A 25,996-nucleotide genomic window follows, 5' to 3' on the forward strand; every position below is an offset into this window, starting at 1 on the left:
GATTTTATTAAAATTTGGTTGATATTACATTTGTGGAGATTATTACATTTGTGGAGGTTACAGTTCTTTGTACGAATAATTAAGAATATCGTTGAAATATGAGTAAATATCTTGCCGGCGTTAATATCTATAAAATCAGTAAAGTTAAAAATTTTAACCAAGAACATGACCTTGCATATACAGCGAAGCAGACATGCACACATAAATAAAACCCTCCATGCCTCCATCAATCCATCCAGCCAGCCAGCCAGCTAGCCCGCTAGCCACCCAGCCATCCATTCATCGATTCCACCATTCATCCCTAAATCAATCCATTCATTCATCCTTCCCTCCATGCATGCATGCACCCATCCATCCATCCATCCATCCAGCAAGCCATCCAAAGCCGATCCCTTCCTATGCCCATTCATGCATGCATGCATCCCTCCATCCCTCCACCCCTCCACCTATCCATCCATCCATCCAGCCATTCATCCATCCATCCATCAGTCCATCCATCCATCAGTCTATCCACCCGTCCACCCGTCCATCCATCATCCATCCCTAAGTCCATTCATTCATCTATCCATCCATCCCTCCGCCCATTCATGTATGCATGCATACATCCATCCTTCCATCCATCCACACATCAAAACATCCATCCATCTGTCAACACCTCCATCCATCCATCCATCCATCCATCCATCCATCCATCCATTCATCCATCCATCCATCCATCCATCCATCCATCCATCCATCCATCCATCCATCCACACATCAAAACATCCATCAATCTATCAACACCTCCATCCATCCATCCATCCATCCATCCATCCATCCATCCATTCATCCATCCATCCATCCATCCATTCATCCATCCATCCATCCATCCCCCGATCCCTCCACTCACCTATTTATCCATCTATCCATCCATTCATCCGTCCATCCATGCATCCATCTATGCATCCATCCATTCCCCCATACATCCATCCATTTATCCATCCGTCCATCCATCCATCCCTCCATCCGTCCGCCCGTCCCTCCCTCCCTCCCTCCTCCATCATTCATCCATACATCCCTCCCTCCTCCCTCCTCACTCCATCCATCAATCCATCCCTCCATCCATCCATCCATCCACCCACCAACCTACCAACCGATCAATCCATCCATCTGTCTATCTATCTATCCATCCATCCTTCTATCCATCCATCCATCTATCAATCCCAAATTCACTCTTAATTATCATGTTGGGATAATGATAACATTACATTAAAGCTACATTTTCTATATCCTGTAAATTCTGTAATCCCAAAGGATAAAGAAAATTTAGCCGAAGATTTCGACAATCTGATTAAATACCGACACAAGCACTTTAGGTATAAAAGTAAAACTCGTTTGCCTGCGTCCCTTTTCAACAACATTCGATAGTCCATATGTCTGCCTGAGCATTGGTGTAACATCTGCCGAGATACCACCTGTTCAACCCTGTTTCAGATTTAAATTTGTCTGACCATACTGCAAGTCACTATCTTTGTATCATTCTCGTCTAGCTGACACTGCGTTCATGGGAGGGGCTCTGTAATGTATTATGATATATTCATCGCAGCCGTGCTTTATAATTCATCGTGTAGTGACGCTTCCGTCACAAACTGATCATTTTGATAGCTGGTCAGACCTGATCAAAGTCAACGACCATGTTTAGACTGTGTCTGCTGTCGCTCCTGCTGGCCTACGTCAGCGCCGAACAAAGCTTCTACCAGATCCACTTCCCAAGAAAGCCATGGGGTTACAGATACAAGGCAGGTAGCCAGAATGCTCCAATCAAGATCGACATGTTCTTCGGTCTCCAGTGCGAAGACGCCAGAGATGCCTACCCAATCATCAAGAAGGTTGCTGACTATTACGGACCAGAAGTTGTTGAGCTGAACTTCCACATCTTCCCACTGCCATACTTCTCAGGAGATTTCCTCTCATGCAAGGTAAGCAGAACAAACTAAAAACAGTCTTGGTGACTCGAACTCTATGTGTTCCAAAGTTTGATGTAACTGTTGCTTTTTTCTCGAAAAGTGCAGTATATGAAACCGCTCGGAGCAATGGTGGCATGACAAATAATGACCAGGATTGTTTTATAGTTGCCAGATGCATCGTATCTACTGATTTGATTGAAAAAAATGTAACTTTTGTTCATGTGGATGTGTTTTGAAATGTTGAATACAACTGAAAACCTCACAGAAATGGTTGCAGATTATTGTCAAAAATTATCACTGTACAAAATATGAATATTCCTACTTATATCGAGGCCACCTTTGAGCTTTTTCGATTGCACAGTCGAATATTGATTTAGAAAAAGCCTAGTTCGCACTGGAGAAAGAAGTTCACATTTTAGTCCTTATTATAAACACTATTTGCCTAAAAAGTACATCCCCTGAACGAACAGTCTCTTGAGACAAATTAAAGAAGTAAAATCTCAGAAAATTTGTAATAATTTAAATGTATATTTTTCATGTTCTTGCCGCAAGAGAAAAGTGAAACACAAAGAGTCGAAATTTTTGAAGTGTTAATTATGTGGCGCGGCATAACACTTTCTCTTTTTCTTTCTCTGTCTGTCTCCCTGTCTGTATGTATTTCTCTCTGTCTCTCTGTCTCTATCTGTCTGTCTCTGTCTCTGTCTCTCTATCTCTCTCTCTCTCTCTCTCTCTCTCTCTCTCTCTCTCTCTCTCTCTCTCTCTCTCTCTCTCTCTCGCTCGCTCGCTCTTTCTCTCTCTCATATCTAGCTTTTCTGATTTTTCTGAAACCGAAACTCACGTACAAATGTCCCATCTGCTTTTTTTCAGGGTGTCAGAGTTGTCGATAACTTGAACCCCGAATTGGTTGTCCCTGCTATCGAAGCGATCTTTGCTAACCAGTACAGAATTGGCCGTGCCCCATGCACAGTCAGTGATCTCGAATTGATGGAGTAAGTTGAATTTTTCTGATAAATCAATACCAATTTTTCATTTTCAAGGAAATTTGGTAGTAAAATAATCCTTTATACCCGTCACAATGGAACATTCTATTCGAAGAAGTACTTGTCGATATATTATGGCGTCTATGACTTTACCGTGCAGAAGGATCATGCCCTTTGACCTTTTCAAAAAAATAATGATTAACGAGAAGTAAATAAGTACGGTGACTTACAGCATATTAAAAACGTTGCACAATTTCGATAATTGAGGATTGCTCAAGTGACCGACATCGGTTACATCGTAATCACTGTTGGATGTTTCGATTGAGTATTTGTCAGGCACTGAAATATAGTACAACGAAAATCTAAATCTCGCGAGATCTCGGTGCGAGCATGCTTGTATATTCCTTCCAACTGCTTCTACGGTTACAGCATTTATTTTCAGGAAGAAGTACGATACCCACGTCTTGCATTGGTTTTGCTATATCCATAATATGCAAATACGTGTAGAATATGACTGCAAAAAATTTCAGAGTAATAACCATGACCTTACATTTTTATAGATTGTTGACCGACTTGGCTGTAGACATGGGTGTTGACCGTGACAAGTTCTACGTTCAGTTCGCCAACCCTCTGACCACCAACCACTGCAAACAGAAGTGGAAGTCAAGCATTGCTGGTACAGTAAAAATATCCATTTTTGGCAGTTATTTATCAACAACTCCACACGCTTGTATTGAGTCAGTCATAACCATCAAAAGGCAGAAGACTAACAATTTATCGCCTGCGAATGTTGAGATTCGGTAAACCTTCATTTCCCCTAATAAAAATCACTTCTCTTGCACATTACAAAGCTTATTAAAAAGCCCTTTACAAATAGATAATCACCTCCAGTCTCAGCTAATTTATTCCCTCATTCGAGCAAGAAATTTTACATCAAATTATTTAATATCAAAAGGACAGTCTTTGACTTGATATTTCGTCTTGAAATAATTGGAACTCGTTTAAATAGATTCGGAAAGATTTCGCTAGCTCAATAACTAATAAAATTGATCATGTAACGCATTGGTTCATCGGTCATGATATGTTGTGGACGAATACTTACACGCCAAAGACTGTAACAATATGATGACTCTTTGAACGTAACGTTGTTTTATTCCTACCTTATGAAGCCGTCAGCTAATAAATGAATCACTTGAACTGAATGGCATTGCATTGCAGATGGAGTTTACGGATCACCATGGTTCTTGGTTAACGGCGTAACAGTCCTTGACTGGAAACTGGACTGGACCGAGGAGAACTGGATCACACATATCGATTATTTGATCAACCCTCCACCAAAGGGAGAGGTAGGTTTTAATTATTTGTGTGTGTGACTCGTTCTACAGACAGCTTTATTCATGACTTTTCAGCCGATGCGGAGGACTACTAATATTTGCCGCCAAGTACGATGACTAGAAATTTTTCCCGCCAAACTATTCACTACAAAGTTGTTTTCTTGTCGAGCATCTAGCACGTGTGTTGTGCCCCTGCAAGGCACTCTTCTCCTCAGGGTTAGTGGGATATTCGTACCTCATCATGTAATTTGGCTGACGCCCGTTGGATGATGGACTGATAAAAATATGTTGAAATGTTGAATAGAACAAAAAGTATTTTTTAAAAACACGATTGGAACTAATTTGGGATAATGGTTCTACTCCGGAATAAAAAGGACCCGATGCGTTCTACACACTCAGTACGCCCTAATAATCACGTGATGCCGGTACAAACAAGCCCTCATGTCTGACATGTGTACTAACGCGCATGGAAATACACGTACGTCTATGCGCACATGGCTTTGTTTGTACCGTGGTCGATTCGAATTCCGGGTTTGGCCTATTGGATCTTTATATTTTTCAAATTTCTCAAAAAGGTTAAGTGCCCTATAGTTGGATGTTGCAATATTACAAATTACTTGTAAAAACAAGTGTGTAATGTAAAAAGAATAGTAGATGAGGTCACATTGTAGACGAAATCGACATAACTTCACCATCCAATTATCCCAAATTAGTTCCAACCGTGTTTAAACTAGTAGAACAATTATGGAGATACTTTACATTTACTGCAAACGGAGCTGTGATACAAGAAATGTGAGTGTGTATACTTAATCATATTGACTTTATGAATTTATTCCGTTTTGTTTCAGTTCACAACCCCAGGTATTATGTGGTAGACAGTGTAAAGAGAAAGAAGGGGGAAGGAGATGACGTCATGAAAACAGTGGACGGACATGGCGCCGACTTTTACATACCGCAAAAAATTAATGTACAAAATGTTGGTTTTTGATGAATCGTGGCAAATAAAGAAGACATGATTCTTGTAATTTGGGTGTTATTTTTAAGTGATATTGATGTAAACTTAAAAAGTAGGTCATTACAGCCAAAATGAGCAATTTCTCTTGATGTATAATTCTTTTTACACGACGTCGTGACAAATAAACGCTTTCATTGAAACAGTATATGATGTTGTCATCGCTTCTTTTGTCTTCTCTGTCACGTGATCGGTGGAAAGTTAGTGAAGTTATTTATCCCTCGTTGCAGACCAGTGCGTCCCGGAAGATGACTGTGGCACTCAGTATTCTATTATTCTTTCCTTGAGAAAGTGAATTTTTACCTCGAGACGTTTGCTAACACTTTACCTTAGGAATTTTTGAACTGTTCTCTCTCAAAATCAAGAATAACAATATAAAAATCAAGGTCACTATCATTGAGAAATTAATTACCCAATATTTAGCGGCACTTGAAATTCAAACTGGCTGCTTTCCAAGTAAAAACTCTACGGGAAAATGTTGAAATGTCTATGAGCTTCAACATGAGCCACACAAGTTGTTGATCAAAAACTTTTTGTGGGGTTTTAGAGTACATCTTTATATCTCCGAGTCGCGTTTTACTTTAATCTTCTCAATGCGATAATGAGCTTAATGCCCGGGCAATCTTAGAAAATACTCAAAAATGTGCACGTGATTTTCATTCGGCAACTCCACTTCCATGTTAAAATGCAAGTAAAATACGCCCCATCGAAGATGGTCTTGCGTCTAGTCATTGACCTCTATTCTCGTCTCCGTGTTTTCTCCACCGTACACGCACGCACAACGACGCCACCAACGTCCACGATGAATTCTCCATGATGATCAGTCTACAACTGTGGAAAGCAAAAAGCGAAAATGGGTTTTGTTTCATGCATTTTTTAAAAATATTGCAACTCTCCACCTCTACTGTAACAAAACAATACCTTTAATATTCAAACAAATTCAAACATAGTTTGTTACGCAACAAAAAAGTGGGTGATATATCTGACGGATTTTGTGTTGCCTTTTTTTATAGTCATTCTCTGTCGGGTTTTATTCACACTCAAGATCCACATTCAGTAGTTTTTTTTTAAATTATAACGTAACATTTCTCTTCTGTCCTGTTGTACTTCAAAGAAACCTACCCGTTTGAGACTTGCTTTGTAGGCAATTAACGTACAGCCATTCTCATTTTACTGGAGTGAAATAGTCCACGCACATTTGTACTTGCAACTGCCAATCTCGACGCAAAAGAGATTTTCTCGTTAAAGCTGATGAGCTGAGGCAGTCGGAGGAAGTGACCAGTAAAAATGCATTCTCAGCAACCAAGTTATTTTCCACCACATAACTTCAACAAACCGGTGGGGTTATACGGTCCGGTCAGAACATTCAAATGTTAAAATATAACCAAAAGGTATGTTAATGAAATGATGTAAGTTATAATTATCTGGTATGAAACTAATACTAACTAAACGGATGTTTATATTGTCTTTGTTCCCAAAAGACCGCGTTTATGTTTGTGCTTGTCAGTCTCTGTTTGCACCTGTGCGTAACTTTAACTTTGCTGTGCAGTGTACAGTCCATGCCAGATGACAAGGGCGAGAGATAGCGACGAATTCGAAAGCAAGACGCATGCAATGGCGTTAGCGAGGGTCTCGATGGGAAATGAACTTTGACCTATGATCTGTTGTTTTAAATAACGTTCGTCCTGAACACTTTTAGCAAAGAAATAAGTACAATGATATATATCGATCTTTTTTAGGAAGAATCAATGCTGCGGTTCCGCGTTTTCACTTCTTTTGTGATATTTGAAAAGAAAACATTAATACACAATCGGAACCAATTTGGAGAATTTGATCTTTTCATTGCTCAAATTCATCAAAAGTGTTAGGTGCTAAATAGCTGAAAGTTGCAATATTACAAATTGCCCATAAAAACTAGTATATTTGCAAAAAAAAAGGAAAAGAAAAGCAGATGAGCTTACATTTGTAGATTAAACAAACATACTACACTATCCAATTATCCAAATTAGGTCTAAGCGTGTTTAATTTCACAACATCATTTTGAGGACGACAAAGGGTTCCTGTTTTTAGTTCCATGGAATAGTAGAAATGCTCCGCTTTCACTTAGTTTAAGAAGGTGTCCGGCATTCATTTGGCAATCGTCCACTTGTCGGAGTTAAGTGTTCTAATTCCGATCCGTGACCTCGTCATGGGGTCATAAGCCCTTGAGAAAATATATGTGCACAGTATGGCTCGCGATACAAGGGTGTGTGTGAAATCTGCTGGGTAGTTTTAGCGACAGTATTGCGGTACAATTTACCTGATTTTACTCTCAAATACGCACTCTATACTTAGTGGACTGTCGACATTGCCAAGGTAAGACTATTAGCACGTTCATTTGTGGCGTTATTTCGCCAGGAACGACAGCCGGGGAAGGTCTGCGTTCATTAAGTAAACATATCCGTAAGCCCAGATACGTACGCACACCTGTGGTGAATGGACGTGTGTGTGTGAAGGTCTTGTACTCGGGGTGTGTTTATCTAATTGGTTCGGTTGTAGTCTACAGACTAGCCGAGTTGCTAAAGACAGCGCTGGTTTCTGTGCGTGGCATGTTTGTTCTCTGTGCATATCGTCAGCATACCGAATATAGCTTAATGTGTACATGCTATGGTACCGCCTTTGTGTCAGTGAAGGACGGTACATCACCGAGGGCAGAGCAGAATCGAACGTTTACACCTGAGTGATCGTATAAAATTCCCGACATGTTGAATTTCATGTATAACAAGACTCACTTCTTAAAGTGGGGCACCTACAGGGGCAGTGTACTAATTCGCGTGGAAACAAGCTCGACTATTTCGCTATCGAGGTTACAGGGTAGTAGATCCTAAAACACAAAAGGTACTTGTGCCTGCCACGGGCTTACGACGTCCAAAAGAAACATATTGTAGCGCCACGGTTGAAAGTTGGTCACACCCAAATACCAAGCCGTATGGCTTTGTTACAGCCGCGCACTTCGACAGTTTAATATATGCATGTGTGTTTTATGGGTGGGGCAAGTTGTTGAGAAATTTAGAACCTTCTTATTTTGTCGTGTATGTATAAACTTTTGTCTGTTGATGTCTAACAACCATGATATATCTACCCTTGACCTTGTAAAAACGCATTTGACAAACAATCTGCCCTCTCGAGATGAAAGGTTGTTCTGCTCACATTGACTTTCACTTTGATCTGAACAGAAGTTTTACTGCACAAAGCACTGTGAACGGGCACGTACCCGTGTAGAAACGTCTCGATTCAACAAGGGAGGAGATTTTTGAACTGCACATGATCAAACTGTGTACCGAATTTTCAGCATCCCTACGGTTGGTCGATGAACAGGAATTTTCTCAGCTTTTTGGCAAGCGACATCATGTGTGTTTACGGTTTGTCAGGTGATACCGTGATGTTTTTACTTTAAGGTAGTATGCACCTCGAAAGTGAAAGACTTAAACTTTTGCTAGAACTTTCCTTAAGGAATCTTTCAACCATTCTCTTTCAAAATCAAGAATAAAAATCGGGGGTCACCATGCAAATTTCGGTACTAGAAAACAAACTGCTCAAGATATACCGATATTTGAAATTCAAAATGGCCGCCATTCCTGTGTTAACTCTGTGGACAAAAATGAAATTTTCGAAAAACTAAGCCAGTAAAAAGTTTCCTTACACCAAAAGCTTTAACATGAACCCCCACAAGTTGTATATCAGAAAAGAATTTTAAAAGTTTTAGAGTATGAATATCTGTCCCCGAGGCGTGTTCTACGTCGAAAAACGCAGCAGTGTTCGCAAAATTGCGTCACCTTAACTGACCTTTGTCGCTGTGTCACGTATAAATCATATACTCCTTGACATGAATACACGTAATGCTGTTTGCATGTCAACGCGTTTGTGTGCTTTACTAACAGAGTTGAACCAATGTTTAGATAACTGCAAAGTTAGCATCCGTATTCAATTTGATAACACCCGGGTGCCGTATGGCATCAGAAAATATCGCGATGACATTGATAAAAAGTCGGTAGCTTGTCGTAAGCTAAGGTAAAGGCACCCTTACAGCTGTCATAGAATAATAAATTACTGATGAATTGTACCATATAGGTTAGACCCTCACAATGGTGGCGGAGGATATTTTTGGATCCTGGCTATCGACGTTGATGGTGTAAAGCGATAATAAGAAACTCGTTACCTTTTATTATAGACAAACACATATTTCGTGTTATGAAGCATGGTGATTGACAAATCTAATTAAAATCAGATCTAGAGATGACACACGCCTCCGTACATCTGGTCGACTGTAATAAAATGTCCCCGTCACGTCTCGGCCAGAGCAGCCGACCAATTGCAAATAGTGTTACATCCCAACCAGGTAGAATATGCATCGGTCATACAGTGGCCATATTTCTTTTGAAGTCACTGTTGAAGTCACTCGCCTGTTCTTCTGTTTATGACAGTCTCCTTAGCTAAGTTGGTATTTTTTCTGGTGCAGTCATTGTCGCCCATTGTGCGTTGTTCTTTGCTTGTGACCAAGAACCTGTAAATCAGTTTGGTATTGTTAACCCAATGTCTCGTCAGTCTATGCCACATTTTATGACACCGAATCTAATACTATTATAATTTCATTTAGCCTGATTTTATTTGTACTCACTGGCTGGTGTGGGTGCATCATCTATTGCAGGTCAATGTGTTAACTAACATACTATACACCGATTCAGCAGTTTATCAGAGCAGCAGTTTAAGATCCCCCCAGGGGGGGGGGGGTGTATGTATAATGCAACTTGATTGGCTCTTGCATAACGCGAGATTTCAACGTCATCTTCTATTGTAGTTGGCCAGATGTAGAAAGGTGACCAATCGCTGCTAAGATCAGCGAAAAACTAGAGAAGGTGGAATACGGTCGCCATTGAAGGTAGAACGCGCCTCGGGGAAAAATACTCTGACTCTCAAACTTTTACAATATTCTATTGGCCTACCACAGATTGGGGCTCATGTCGAAACTTCTGGAGGAAATAAAGTTTTCAACGGCTTAGTTTTGTGAAAATTGGGAAGTTTATTTTTCTTTATGGAGATGACACAGGGATGGCGGCCATTTTGAATTTCAAATATCGGTAAACCTTGGGTAATATGTTTCTCCAGTACCGAAATTTGCATGGTGACCCCGATTTCTATTCTTGATTTTTAAAGTGAATGGTTGAAAGTTTGCTTCGGGAGAGTGAGCAAAAGTTTAAGTCTAATCAGATTGGGTGATGAATTCTCGACACATATAAAACCTCAGGCTGTTCTACCATTGGCCACGTACCTTTGTCCAAATATCGTACTATCGAGTTTGCGATGCCCTTTATACTTCTATTAAACAACAGTGCCGCGCTCGTTTTATACCAATAGTAAGCTCGATTAGTCGATAAGTCAGTAAGACGCCCATCGTCCACGCTATCAGTCATATAGTGTCCAAACAAAGAGCGAAACAAAAACAGAATGTTTCGGAGTAATGGGTGAAGATTTGAATGACCCTCGGTGAATACTTTCTTTGTTAGTGTTGTGTCCATGGAGACATACGGAATTTTTGACCTTTCAGAGTTTATTTAAGTAGCTTGCAAGAATAATTGTCGGAATCGAAGGGTTCAAAGTTGACACAGTTGAAAGCGCTCTTGAAACGTTAAACCCACATGTACACTTCCCTCATGATGGTGGAACGCTTTTTCAGTGTCGCCGTCACTTTCTCAAAACCATTTTAACTTTCACGTGATAAATTATAAGATCATGAATCATACGAAACATTTTAGATTATCGTATCTGAAGCAACCCTGTCGATCGTTTTCATTTTTCTTTCCCCGTGACAAACTTTGAAGCTTTGTCACGCGTGAGTGACGTCTTTTATCCATAGAAACCAGAGTGTGACTCCATCTTATTGGCTTGGGTCAGAACCTCGGAAGAATGTCCACTTTCGACAGTAAACGGACACAATGGCCATGTCATAGATTTAATTGAGTGAACTTTTAGAGAGTTGTCTAATTCCTGTGCTTTCTGCACGAGGGCGTTGTTGTGATGATATACACAATACCTTTGCGAGCTCGTGACTACATTTTTTATGACTCACTGGCAAGGGTTACTCACTGTGATACTCTGAGTTATACTAAGTCTTATAACTACAGCAAGTTTCAAGCCGTGTTTCAAGTCAACGTATTGTATGATTGTTAAATAGGCCGTCGTGGACAAGGTTTAGAAAGTCTGTGCGGATCAACAAAATGCTGTCAAATCATGTTTAAATCGATAACCTTGAATCAACGACCTTGACCATCTGAAACTTAAAGATTGCGTGAATACGTAGAAAATGCAAGTTTTTCAAGCTTGCCTGTGAAAGAAGCTAGCTGTATGTCGCTATTAACTTCCAACTCCGATTCTGTTTACCCTCGAAAAAGGCGGGAACCTGTCAGGTATAACTTCATTTTAATTTTTATGGATCAGTGGAAACCCCATAATATTGATTGACCGCCGTGGTATTTCATGCTTGAAAAGCCTGCCATCCTCCCTATGACGAGGTAACATAAGTATTCCGCGGGATACGTTAGAACAAAGCCGCGAATTTAACAGAAAGCCTCACGTGACTGCTTCTTTATGCATAAGTGAGTGTTGACAATTTTATCGGGAGGGTAGGCCAATCTCCTTTGTTAAGTCTGACCTTCTTCCACGGTGAGGCATGGGCTTAATGTGCGGGATGTTGATGACTTTGATTCTCATTGTATATTCAGAACTCACTGATCGGGTTTAGAGGGGCAGTCCTCAATCCCTGGTTCTTTCATGAGATGTTGTTGACATTGATTGTTTGTGTGATATCAGTACCCCCTTCTCCTTTGAAAGTTGTACACAGTAAAATTACTCAGAGATAAGGGTGCTAAAATAGCTGTCCCTTTGAACTGCTGATGCGCAGCATGCTAATAAGGTTATCTCTGATTAGTCCATTGACACTATTCACAGCGACTTAGGGAGTCTATTTGTATTGTTTTAATTATATTGGTAAGATTCAGATACCCAATTGGATAACAGCTTATTCAATGCTGCACATTAGCCCCCTTTTAAGGGGCCGCTGCACTCAACACACCGTATTTTGCTTTAAAATCACCTTTTTGCAAATATTCATTCAATTTTAATTAAATTGTTAATCCAGGATTAAAATATTGGTATAATATATTTTAGCTTCTCAAGCAGTCACAAGTTGCGTGATACAGAAGTGTTAAATATATGCAAATCACCCGATTTCCTGCCTTCTTTTTCCTCCCAATTTCAAAATGTCCAAAGTATTTAACTCCGCTCTCTGGCTTGGTCAAATTTTCTGAAATTTTCACATTGTGTTCTTTAAATACTATATAACAAAACGACTATTTTGTGTGGCAATAAGGTTCTTACGTTTTGAATATGAGGCATTTTAATTCTGCTAATCATGATTTTAATCACTTTTTTGAATGTTGGTCTTTCAACCCTTGTCATTTTAGAATGAGGATAGATAACGCAAAATAAAATAGTAGTTTTTTTCTACATATACTCTTCTTTTAAGTGATATATTACATTTCAGAAAACAGCTTCAACATTTGATTAAATTAATTTTTATCATTAATACCAAAATTAGGGTTTTTACCCCAAATATACACCCACTTCATCCCTCGAGTAAACTACTACTACCATATTAAACTTTAGAGTCTCTGCTTTTGGAAAATATATAGTATGAGGGGAATTCCTTGTCATCTTTGATGAGAAATATTGCTTTGAAAAAATTGTGTTGGTAACATGCAGCTCCACCTTAAATCATGTTAAATTTGTCGGTTGAGAGATTTGGTTACCTGGTTTTAATTGCGTTAAATTTGTTTGTTTTTTTTTTCGAGAAAATTCTTGTTCGTTGTCGACAAATGTGGCACGTGTTGAGTCACAGTGGAGAGGAATGTAGTTGCCATGAGTGTTTCTGCATTAAACATCACAATCAATATTCTGAACGAACACACAATGAAAGCTACAAGTATGTGTTAGCTCTGTCTTTTGTTAGAGTATATAAACAACAAGAAAGGCATTTCATTGTATGTATGTTTGTATAATTCGACTCTGAGATCAAAAACCATGCCTCTAAGCAAGTGTATTTGTACATCTGCAAATTTTGAGGCGAAGGTGTACATTCCTTAGTTCTCCTTTGCTCTAAAGGAATCGTAAACAAAAATGTATTATTGATATTATCCGAATATTCTGTCTGGCAGTCTTTATCCAATAATGCTTTGATCGTGTTAATTTTATAATGTACATTACATGTGTAACAGAAACGAATAGATTATTGGGGCCCAGAAATGTATCGTTAACTTTGCGTCCGATTTTAACCCCTTTGGACTATTTGCTCCCTATTCGCATATCTTAATGAATTATTCACAGAAAACCAAACACTCACACAGAAACATAACAATAAGAAGTAGGCTGGTGAGAGGAGACGAATTTCTAAGGTAGTATGAGCCTCGAAATTTACAGACTTATACTTTTGCTCGAACTTCCCTAAACACAGCTTTAAATCGTTCGTTCTCTTGACAAACCGAGAATACAATTCAGGGTCACTGTGCAAACTTTGGTACCAGAGAAACAAATTGCCTAATATTTACCAATGTTTGAAATTCAAAATGGCCGCCATCCCTTTTGATTTTCAAAAGCTAAGATGATGGAAACAGTACTTACTCTCAAAATTTCTAATGAGCCCATACAAGCAGTAGACTACAAATAAATTGTAAAAATTTGAGAGTCCGAATATCTGTCGTCTGGGCGCATTCGATTCGTTGCCAGATTTGACTTGAAAATAGTGTTTCACACAATGATTTGTCCTAAACACCTGACTTGCTAATCAGCTTGTTAAGTTGGTAGACTACCCACAAGCAGTGCAATGTCTCCTAATTCTACCGAAATCTGCTCTCATAGAAATCTGCCCTTCAGTCACAGTCAAGTTCTTCATCGTCACACCAATTTTAGATTGTACATGCAGTTCAAAAGAAAATGGCCAACACTGCAGTAGAATGAGCAGTCCTTTGCCTCTGAAAAACGGAAGTAATGTTTCTAGTGGGTTTTTTGGTCATAAAATAATTCAGAGAATCAACCAAAAGAGTGCCCTTATCATGTGATAAATCTTACCTAAAAATAAGACCTCTGTGTGTTGTATACATACTTAAAACAGTACGTGCCACGACACTGAAAGACTTAATTTAGCCTAAACGTTCTGCAAATAAGTCCTATTAAAATCAGGGGTCTCTGTGCAAATTTTACTACCGTGGTAACAAATTACCTTATATTGGTAATGCTAAATGACAGCCATCCCTGTGTTAAGTCATTTGCAAAAAAATAAAATTTCGATGTTCACAAAAGTAAGCCGGTGTAAACTTAAGGTACTCCAAGGGCATCAGTACGAGCGGCCACGCAAGCGGTAGATAAAACAAGCATAATGGAGAATTTATAGAGTTTGAATATTTGTCCCCGAGGCGCGCTTCCTACGTTTAGGTAACCATTCATTAGTGCCGCCATTTGCCAAGACCATAAAAGGGTCAACGCTTTCTTTCAACTGCTCATTTCTCTCTGTTTGCGGAATTGGACCATTTTTACTGATCATTCTGCTCTGCAATGTTTTAACGCTCTGCATTATATGGATGTAATAAATGGAAGTAATTGACCACTAAATCACTCACTGAAATGGATTTTCAAAGTTTGTCTTGAAAGATAGATTTTTCCGATTGAAAATTTCACGAATTTCAGTCCTTGCACGGTGTTGATGATTGCCAATCATAGAGAGGAACATTTTTCAGAGAATTAGGGTCGCATCTTCACTTTTCGTATTTCTGAGTTAAACGCTTCAACAGGTAGGCACTGTGTTTTTATTTTATCTTTTCATGATGCAGAAAAACATCAACTTAAAATACCATTTGTATCCCTTAACATGGCAATAAAGTGTTATTACAACGATTTTATTTCGGCAGGAAGTGACGTGTTTTCCTCTCCACGTTAAAAATGCCGCTGAAGCAGGGAAGTAGGAAGCCTAGGGAAGAAGAGGTTCAACGGGATTCCATTCGAAGAATTGAACGTGACGTGGTGAGTACCTCTGAACACAAATTGTCGTCTGATACGTATCGCGTAGTTGAGTGTTCACAACTCTCAATACTACATAATGGATGTTGGTGGAAATATAATGATGGCGTTCAATGGCGCCGCGTTGGAGCTTCTCCGTTTCCAAATATTGAGTTAGTGAGTAACATGTACTCTATGACGTCACGACGCTCGGAAATCAACTCGAAAGTACTCGACTTTATTGTGAATTAGAGAACAAAATTTAGATATTAACATCTTTTACCACTGCCATCGATCGGAGGTGTACAGTTCAATCCCTGATCTTAAAAATAAAGTGAATTACGACGAAAATGGTATCAAACATGACGTTTAACGTTTTGAATACGCAACGGTTACACCGCATCTTCATTCAGTACACATGTGACCATATGGTCTTCTATGTTCACTTTTACATATGCTATTGAAAACATTCATTGTCATCAACTACGTATGCTAATTAACATTTCATTCTATTCTAGGATACCCTAAACCGTTGCCTTGACGACATAGAACACTTCGTATCCAAGTTACAGAAAATGGCCAGACAATATTCAGAGGTCACGAAGAATGCGAGGTCGACAGAAAATACAAGATATCCCCAAGAGGGCGCCCCACGCAACCGGCCCCATCCTCCGAGTGACATTGAATATGTCGATGCTTTTCAGAAGATCAAGCTAGCGTTTAATTTAGTTGTAAGGAGTGCATTTATTCTAAAATTAATTAATATTTTGTTCTTGTTCAACTCCGAAACTCTTGATGAAATGCATTGTGTTTGTACAACTCGTCAATGCAGCCAACTAGTATACGTTTGCAGTATTCCGATTGCTGACAGCTGAAATTAAGTTTTGGGCACCCGCTATCATTCATTGTTTCAAGACACATGGAATAATGTGCAAAGTGCATTTGACTAGGCTATTAGTTTATACCTCAGGTTACCTTTAGTGAGAAAACATGTCGTTGTTTTATGTAACAAATAACATTTTTGCACAGTTACAATTAATTCGTACACGACGAAAATCGTCTCAAAATTTCAACCCTTTCTCACATCGGATTTCTCTGGATATACAACTTGGCTATTATTAGAACCATAACATGTAAATGAGCCCCCACAAGTGCTAGATCACAAAACCATTGTAAAAGTTTGAGAGTCCAAATATCTGTCCCGAGGCGAATTCTACCTTATTACAAAATCCATATTTGTGTTTTATTTTACTTCAGGCCAAACTAAAGGGTCATATACACGAGCCAAATGCAGCGGATCTCATTCACAATATCTTTCCACCGTTGGTGCTGCTTGTCCAGAGTTGTGGGGGACCAAACCTGGCAAGGAGCGTCCAATCGCCATTGCTGACCCCGCAAGCCATTCAACTTTTAGCAGACTGCCTCATGTCAAAAGAGAGCGATCTTTGGTCGTCCCTAGGACCAGCATGGGCCATTCCTAAGTAAGAATGTTCACTAATATGAGTTTACGTATTATATATATATATATATATATATATATATATATATATATATATATATATATATATATATATATATATATATACACACACGACGGACGCTATCTCCTATCTCCTCGTACGATCTTGAACCAACCTTGAACCAACTTCATATGTATGTATGTATGTATGTATGTATGTATGTATGTATGTATGTATGTATGTATGTATGTATGTATGTATGTATGTATGTATGTATGTATGTATGTATGTATGTATGTATGTATGTATGTATGTATGTATGTATGTATGTATGTATGTATGTATGTATGTATGTATGTATGTATGTATGTATGTATTTACCATTACCATAAGAAGCAACGAAACAATTAGCCGTCGCTGACGACAGTGACAATGCCGATGAACACTTACCAATAGACATTTTTAACCGAAATATCACGCTTGAATTGTAGCGTGTCGAGAAATTGTTAATTATAACTCAGATTCATTATTAATGCCGTTTTTCAGGTCGGCCTGGCCAAGAGATCGCCCCGTTCCTGAATACAAACCTAGGTTTCATTCAAGACGAAAATCAAGGATGTCTGCAAGACTAAGCCAACCCACTGGTAGGACAGAAGTCCCTATGGCCGATTCCAATAACGTCCCAAACGCTGACGACACGATGGTAAGAAAATTCAAATCTTTGTTGTACTCTGTAACGATGCACATACAGATACGGAAAGGCTTGTGTAGTTGTCAAAGTGATGATGATGATGATGATGATGATGATGATGTTGGTGGTGGTGATGATGATGATATCATTATGTGGACAAGAAACAAAACATACATGAATTTTGTCGTACAACAGGTGGAATTAACGATCAGAAAACACGAAATCTGTGACATATCGCTACACAATTTCATCCTTAGATTTTTGTATGTCTTGTCAGAGTCGTCAGTATTCTTAACTGTTTCATAACGATTCACAATACAAGTAATACAGTGACAGTAAAAATCAGTATGTATGTGTAAGTAACTTTATATTGATATAAAAACAACAGAGTGAACGAAAATAATTTGTGTCTTATTTGCAGAACTATGACCGAGCTCTGCCACCGAGAAATCCAACCCGTAAGATGGCACTGTGCCTACAGGACTTCGACGCTCACTACTCTCCAGAATTGTCCATGGTCCTTGGCGAGAAACTGGAGGTAATCAAACTCGGTCAACCCAACCATTCCGATTTGAAATCAAGAATAAAAATCAGGGGTCACAGTGCAAAATCTGGTATAAAGGAAAAATAAGTTTTCCAATATTTGCCGCCATCCTTGTGTTAACTGTATGTGGCAAAACACAACTTTCGATTTTCATAAGAATAAGCCAATGAAATCTTTCTTCTACTCCATATGCGTGAAAATGAGCACTCACAATAAGCGTTTGACCACAAGAGTTGTGTAAAAGTTTCAGAATATCTGTCCCCGATCGAGGCGCATTCTACCTTAAAGAATGAGGACAAACTATATACTGACTGATCCATGGCTTCCGGATGCACTTAATTTTTTCTTGCATTTATTTTACAGGTGTTGGACGATAGCCGCAAGTGGTGGTTCGTGCAGAATGAACAAGGGCAGACAGGCTTTGCGCCGTCGACGTTCCTCCGACCAATCGCGGTGGAGAGTAAAAGTAGTCGACGAGACATCGTTTCGTCAGAGCATGGCAACTATCAAAACCAATATGGACGTCGTTCTAATGGATATGAGACTGCTCAGCAACAGTATCTTTATCATATTACGCCAGCCAATCAGAGAGAGGAACCACCACAGCAAATGCGACATCACACGATCACATCTGTCGATCGACCAGATGACCCATCCCCGGAGCTGATAAGGAATCCTATGACAACAACAACAACAACCATTGAAGGGGATGAGTCAACGTTACTTGTTCGACAGCCTGTGCCCAATACAGCCGGCAACAGACAAAATTCACCAGCATTGGAACGACACGAGGGGTACGGAAATTTGTACAGCGACGCACCAACGAGATCACCTTATCAAGGGCAACCGTACAGTCGCGTGATCAGGAGCGCTGTGGATGAACCTCAAGAACTGCGACGCTCACCTGATCCACCGGTGACGTCAGAGGAGCAGCAAAGCAAAGCAAAAGCGATCGCAAAGTACGATTTCGTGGCAAGAAACCACAAGGAATTAACGATTATGGCCAGAGACGTACTTGAGGTGAGCAACAAGGAGAGAATGATGATTTTGAAGGGCTAGTAACACTGACTTTTGATGATTTTTCACTATTTTTGTTGTCATTTCAACCATACTTCCATGTTCTACTCCCCAAAGCATGCCGATGTACGCAGTCTTCAGCTTGCCAACTCACCCTGTACATCCTGCATTGTTATTGTTGACAAGTGAATTCTGGTCCGGACTAGAATTCAAATGTAAACAGTAACAGTGCATTTTACACATAAAGACACTATGTTGACAACCTCACAATAGTGAGTAGCATAAGAAGTTACAATTGATTTATAAAACAAAAATTGTGAAAAAATCATTTAAAGTTAGCATTACTGGTTCAGTAGCTGTAACTCATGACATTTTTTTTCACTGAGTGTTGAGATACGCATGCGCGGTGTTCAGCGTATCAATTCACCCTGTGCATGTGAAGACTGCATTGTTTAAATATTGTCGACAAGTGAATTCTTGACCGGACTAGAATTAAGTTTAAACAATTAGAGAGCATTCAACACGCAAAGAAGCTATGTTGAAAATAGTGTATCTTTCAACATGCTTTCAAGTTCGGAAGTAGAACAAGAATGTTTAATTTACATACGATATAAAATAGTGGAAAAAGATAAAGAGTTTAATAATGCTAGTGGCCTTTTAAAGATGGAAATCTTCGTGATCTGGTTAAAATTTTAGATTAGGTTTATTTGAAGATTCTTCGGAGTTCTGAGTATGAGGTTGAAAATCTGCAAGTGATACACTATCTCACAGTAAAGGAGTTGTACACCACCTAAACGTTTTTAATCTTGTACCATTTTACAGATAATTGACGACAGCCGGATGTGGTGGTTCGTCCGAAACTCTTCGGACCAAACTGGCTATGTTCCATCGCCATTGGTACAGCGTCTGCCTCTGTCTGCCAGCATAGATGTTGACTTCGACCAACCGTTGCCGACTCCATACCATCAAAGTACTACTTTGGTTGCTACCCAACCCTCGCAGGCAGCTCGATACAACCAACAAGAGCAGGAACTAACCATAGTACAGGTGAAAATTTCTAAGATTTCAATTTATAATGGATGGTTCCTTTATTCCCAGATTTCGCCATTACATCTGTGATGGCATGATTTCAGAACAGTGAAGCGCCTATAGGAAAATAATGTTTGCAACTGTCAAAAGTCAGCTAAAGCATATAGTTAAACCAAGACATCTCTTATGCTGTTATGTTTGACGTGAAGTGACGTAGATCGTTTGAGAGAGAGAGAGAGAGAGAGAGAGAGAGAGAGAGAGAGAGAGAGAGAGAGAGAGAGAGAGAGAGAGAGAGAGAGATAAAAACGCAGACATACATACAGAGATAGACTGAGGCAGCGGAGGCAAACAGACAAGGAGGACAGATAGACACAGACAGACACAGACATACAGATAGAGGGGAGATTACTCGAACCACTTACTAATATTCACTTTTTAAAATGTAATCATAAATATTGCTTGTGTTTGTTTGTTGTCGATGGAACAGGATGTCTTCTCCAGGGACGATGACCGATACCGCCCCAGTTTTCCACCAGAGAGAGATTATACCCATCCGGCGCCACCGCCGCCGCCGCCACCACCACCACCACCACCACCACAGGTACCATCCCAGCCTCTGCACCCAAACCCGAGCAGGGAAGTCGGCAGAATCTCAAGTTCAACAGATCCTACCTATGCCCATGTCAATAGGTCTTCAAAGAGAACCTCTTATCATGAAGGTGAGGACAGGGTCACAAGTAACTGTGTTATATTAAAGTTTAAAACAGAGAAGATGTTCATGTGCTGTATCGATGCTTTACAGCGCTCGATTATGACGTCATTGTTTTACATTAGCAGTCATGTGACTTCTGTTTTAAGGAAGAATGCGCCTACGTGACAGATATTGAGTCTCTCTAAGTTTCTCAGTACATATCTCTTATGCGTCTTAAAGCTTGTTTAAAGTTTTAACCGTCTTGATTTTGTGAAAATCGAACCTTTAATTTTGCCCAAATGGTTCGCATGGGAATAGCTGCCACTTTCACTTTCTATCATCTCGACAATTTTTGGTAATTTTCTTTTCTCTGGTATCAGACTTTGCACGTTGATTCCCAATTTGCATTCTTGATTTTGAAATAGAATAGATTAATTCTTTCACGAGGACAGTTTATAAATATTTCACTTCCCGACGCTTGCTACCTTAAGCCCTAAGAGACGTTGAGTGTTTAAAGTTGTGTGTTTGCCACTAACCTTGAAATCAACAGGCTTTCAACAAAATCTTCATAATGCTACCAGATCCATTGGAATATGATTGAGATCCAGTTGAACACGTATTCATTATGTTTATTTTTACATTTTAGTTGATGAAACCAAGAATTTTGTGAGTGAGATACAGATGCGAGGAAGTCAACAGAGTGAACGGAGCAGTCACAGCGATCACCGCTCATCGATCGAATTCTCACCAGATTTACAGCCAACGGAAGTCGCCAGGTGGCTGCACAGTAAGGGATTCAGCAAAGGGTGAGTGTGCGCATAGTGACGACTACGTCACAATTCGTGTACCACACGTCACACATCATGTGTAGTTGCGTCACGAATCAGTGCCACGTTGATACCACACTCCCAACATGGTGTGGATGAACATTTCGTCCTCAAATCACGTTTGGAAAACTTAGAATCACAATATTTTGCCAGATAAGACACACCTGTATGCAAAGTTATAACATTTTCCCACCATTTTTGAATTATTATTTTATTTTGGATAAAGGTACGTAAATAAAATCATCTCACCCTGTTCGCCTTCGTGGCTTGTAAGGTGACGACAAATATGGTCCATCACAATATTTGAAAAGTTGTGGCAAGGGCGTAAACTTGTGTAACAGCGCCACCACGGGATGGAGGGTGTCCATATATAATTAAGATAGAGCATTAATGCTGCTGGAGATTAAAATGCTCAAACAAACGAATAAGGCACACAATAAACATTGCGGACATTATAACAGACAGGCAGTAAAACTCGGTGAATGATATTGTTGTACACATAATTATTAGTGTCTTTATTACGTCATACCTAATAGGACTGTTCGAACATTAGGAGTTCTGAATGGCGCACAGTTGTTGACATTGACGGCAGACGAGTTGGTCGACGTTTGTAAAGAAGAGGGAATTGATGTCCACAGAGAATTGACTTTTGTGAAAGCAAATCTCAAAGTAAGTAATCTATCAATTTGTTGTTTAATCCCTTAAGCTTACGCTAAATCCTCAAAAATCTACATTTGAACAAAAAAACAACGCCTGCTCCTACGGTTTTCAAGATGACTGCAATAGTTATATGAAAACCAGCAGAAAATGTGCATGGATTTTGTGAGACCCAAAGTCCGAACAGACCGCAATACAAACGAAACCATGTACAAAAAAGGGACATAGAAATACGGAAATACGTCTTACCACATGTACTTGTTTGTTCTTTGGACTTTGTCCACATGTACTTTGTCAAAGTCCGTTTTTTTCACTGCAGGTCAGAGTATTGCATTTGATTCCGGACAGAGGGTAGACCTTTTGTGACCACAATCTGCCCATAGTGTTGAAACTCTTTCCTCTCACACTATTATTTCATGTTGTAGTCAGCTGTAATTTATCATTTTTTCAACAATTGTGATTTGTTCATTAATTTAAGTTTTGCAAGAATTCATTCACACATATAATTTTTTGCCCTTACAGAATCGAGATGACGATTACGAAACGCCAATCGGCAACAGGAATAGCGGTCACGTGAACCATGGATTTTATTACGACGAGCAGGGCGGATTTCGTTAGTGACATTTCTGCATACTCACAATTTGCATTGAAGTTTGCCACACTTATGACATTTATACTCAATCTCGGTTCATTGAACTATTGTAGTACCGGTAGTTCATCATCAATTTTATGTTTTCTTCCAAAACGACGGAGGAGGCTGAGAGTGTTCATCAATTTTGTTATTATATTCTGTCAGTTGTTCGCATATTGTAACTCCCAAGTCACGCTCAGTACACATTGTCATCAGCCCAAGTAAAAATATACGTGTTTCCGTTTACTGGACCTTTTCAATTTCAATCACCGCCCGTAACTTTTTCAAATTTGTAAAATATGCAGTGCAGCATGATTTCGCCAAATTTCTTATTGTTTGATAGGTTGTATCCCATTAAAGATAAAGATATGAAAAAGTTACCGTCCCACCAACTATATTTTCTGAAGGCTGGTTAAAGGAAACACGTATAAATTGTTTTAACCTCAGCCATGTTAGACGTCGTATCCGATTAGGCACATATATTCTGATGGTGATGCTTGGTGTTGAATCTATAGCTATTCACCCTTTCACAAAAATGGTTTCGCTAGAAGTTATTCTTACTCACGGTGATTGTGGACTTTTTACAGGGAATTGGGTTGAAAAGGCTAATAAGGCTGACATTAGAGTTATTATATGTGTTTTACTTTGAACTTTCTTTGAGTTACTTTGAGTAATATTGGTTTTGAATTCTGGACACGTGGTGTATACTACTGATCCAGTCAATCTTACGACATGACGACAAGTTCATTACTGTCTACAAAAGTAAACTCAATCAGTGGATATATTTTAGACCAAAAAAAGGTTTGTCTCTGGTCGGTGCGCGCGCGTCATTTCAGGACCTGCGCGTCATGTCTATTTTTGGTAACATACCAGTACAGCTATCATTGATAACCGTTTTTTCATGTCCAAAATGCTAAAAAGAAAACGGAATATTTAGCAGCCAGTCTTGTTGCATCAATAATACCAAACCAGCATTGATAGGAATAAAACGGGGGAAAATCCGCATCGCTTTTGCTGAATGTCAATTCAGGAACAGAAACAAATCTTTTTTTTGGCCTTACCGTATATAACTAACTAATTCCATGTGGAGTATTGACATTTAAAAAAAACTACAAAGAGATATATCGCAATTTTATCAATTATTTTTGAGAAAAATATCATAACTGTTTTATACTATCAAATACTATCAAATCTAAATCGAAAAATGTAGATGAATTGTGGGTGTCACGATCGTCCTGCTATATTGGGTTACAAAGACATATCGCGGACAATGATTATATAGCATATATTGAGCCCTGAAACAAATATTGTTTTCAAGTTGCTCCAAAGTTCAACGAAACTTTGTTTCATAATCAAGAATCGAAATCAGGGTTTAGATAGCAATGTTATGAATTAGAAAAACAAATAAATTCAAATTGGCCGCTATAACATGTGATAACTATGTAGGATCAAAGTCACATTAAATTTGGTTTTATACATAAAAAAATACACTGAAATTCGCATTTTCGATTTCGACACAACTCCATTTATTACATGCCTCTCTCTAACACAGTTTTCACTCAAACTATTTAGATGTATTGGCAAATGATAATCCAATGCTTTATTTCCATCTTAGACGAAAATCCGTAAAAAAATGAACGATTTTCGTCATCGAATAGCGCAATGATATATTTAAACTACTGTTTATGCAGTTCATCAATTTTTTTTTCTGCAAAATTTTCCAAAACCGGATTTCCTGTGCAAAACATGAATTTCGACATTTTTACATAAAAAAGTTGTCAAGTTGAAATAGTTCCGGTTCACTTTCAGTCCAGTGATGACTATGCGGCCCGCGACGTCATATCGACGAGTTACCATTGATATCCTAAGGAGCGCGCGACGTTCGATATACGAGGCATGTAATAAAAAACATTACTACTCTGTAGGCTTTAAAACGAGTTCAGAAAGAGTTAAACGAGTGCAAACTTGACTTTGATATTCGAGAATTCAATTTCACTTCCAGTATAGTTTCATGTAAAACGCTCGATGTCACAGCATTACAAGGTGTACTTTATATTAACATAATCGAATCTATAACATTATGTGTAAACATGTATATAGGTTAATAATCATGAAGACAAACAATGTTGATTTATGCTGCCTAACACTTCAACATTAAATTTGAATATGCATGATTTTGAATAAACTTTCCAAGTTATTTCATTGCACGCTGCCGAGTCGGAGGAGAAGCATAAATTATAACATTGCCATAATTGCTAAAATAGCAAACAATGCGCCAACCGTTATGTAGCATTACTTGTACATAAATTGTCAACAAATTGATTTTCCTGTGAATTGCTACACATTTTGTCTATACCTTTTCATCCATGAAAGTGTTTGATATGAATAATCTTACGAGCTGGACATCCAACCTGTGCAATCGTGCACATTGTCCGCGTAGCAAGCTACAACAAGCTGCGAAGACGCGAGAAGCCCCGACCGCAGGTTAGCTTCACAACTGTCGACTCCGCGCTTTGCCGAACAGTGCACTGCAAAAGCAGTTCGGCGTCTGGTTGGCAAGACTATGGTATTGCTGACGGTCAAGGTACGCTAATATTCGCAGGACACAGAACTGCAGCCGAATATTTGTACCTCGTGTTCTGCCTGTTTAAAATCTTGACAACAGAGAGAGATACTACGAACAAGACAGCACAATAGGGCAAACTGGATTTGTCTAGAATGTGTGAGGGACTTCTGTACACTTTTCATACTGTATGTTCTTATTTTAATAAAGTATTTAACATTTTATCGAATTGATAATCCGCCAGCATTCTTCTCAAAATCAAGTAACATCTTCTACCTCATCAAATTCCATATCAGAGGTACTTTATGGATATGGATCTATAGCATTTCACAGCATTAAGGCAATGCCTTTTTGCGGGTCCGAATTGATTCGCTCCGATTTTCCTATCTAAAGTTTTGCACCCTCCAGGGGGAGTGCAGGGCAACAGGGTTAGTGGATCACTAATCTATCCTAAAGCGGGGCAATTTGGTCGCGACGATACACCCTGCAGGGGGAAATTTCACAACACCAAATCTTTAATCTGCCTGGTTG

The 25,996-nt window shown here is 39.2% G+C and overlaps 2 protein-coding genes across 2 annotated transcripts; both read left to right on the forward strand.

Moving 5' to 3' along the window:
* Nucleotides 1–1,611: 1,611 nt before the first annotated feature.
* On the forward strand, nt 1,612–5,420 carry LOC139114598 (uncharacterized). The gene is made up of 5 exons (XM_070676414.1): nt 1,612–1,958; nt 2,814–2,935; nt 3,487–3,602; nt 4,145–4,272; nt 5,109–5,420. The coding sequence occupies exons 1-5, from the start codon at nt 1,674–1,676 to the stop codon at nt 5,133–5,135; spliced, it is 678 nt and encodes a 225-aa protein (XP_070532515.1). The 5' UTR covers nt 1,612–1,673; the 3' UTR covers nt 5,136–5,420.
* A 2,058-nt stretch (nt 5,421–7,478) lies between these two features.
* Nucleotides 7,479–25,106, forward strand: LOC139114580 (epidermal growth factor receptor kinase substrate 8-like). Its single transcript, XM_070676397.1, has 13 exons — nt 7,479–7,627; nt 15,268–15,379; nt 15,874–16,086; nt 16,613–16,836; nt 17,362–17,518; nt 17,928–18,044; nt 18,414–19,070; nt 19,890–20,114; nt 20,584–20,815; nt 21,434–21,593; nt 22,151–22,283; nt 22,794–24,426; nt 24,813–25,106. The coding sequence occupies exons 2-12, from the start codon at nt 15,299–15,301 to the stop codon at nt 22,887–22,889; spliced, it is 2,295 nt and encodes a 764-aa protein (XP_070532498.1). The 5' UTR covers nt 7,479–7,627; nt 15,268–15,298; the 3' UTR covers nt 22,890–24,426; nt 24,813–25,106.
* Nucleotides 25,107–25,996: the final 890 nt, after the last annotated feature.

Source organism: Ptychodera flava, chromosome 2 (genome assembly GCF_041260155.1).
Source record: "Ptychodera flava strain L36383 chromosome 2, AS_Pfla_20210202, whole genome shotgun sequence".
Lineage (NCBI taxonomy): Eukaryota > Metazoa > Hemichordata > Enteropneusta > Ptychoderidae > Ptychodera > Ptychodera flava.

Coding starts and splice junctions, on each gene's coding strand:
- LOC139114598 (XM_070676414.1), top strand. CDS start 1,674: ATGTTTAGACTGTGTCTGCTGTCGCTCCTGCTGGCCTACGTCAGCGCC. Junction 1,959..2,813: donor GAGATTTCCTCTCATGCAAG/GTAAGCAGAACA, acceptor GCTTTTTTTCAG/GGTGTCAGAGTTGTCGATAA. Junction 3,603..4,144: donor GTGGAAGTCAAGCATTGCTG/GTACAGTAAAAA, acceptor ATTGCATTGCAG/ATGGAGTTTACGGATCACCA.
- LOC139114580 (XM_070676397.1), top strand. CDS start 15,299: ATGCCGCTGAAGCAGGGAAGTAGGAAGCCTAGGGAAGAAGAGGTTCAA. Junction 16,837..17,361: donor CCAGCATGGGCCATTCCTAA/GTAAGAATGTTC, acceptor GCCGTTTTTCAG/GTCGGCCTGGCCAAGAGATC. Junction 19,071..19,889: donor TGGCCAGAGACGTACTTGAG/GTGAGCAACAAG, acceptor ACCATTTTACAG/ATAATTGACGACAGCCGGAT.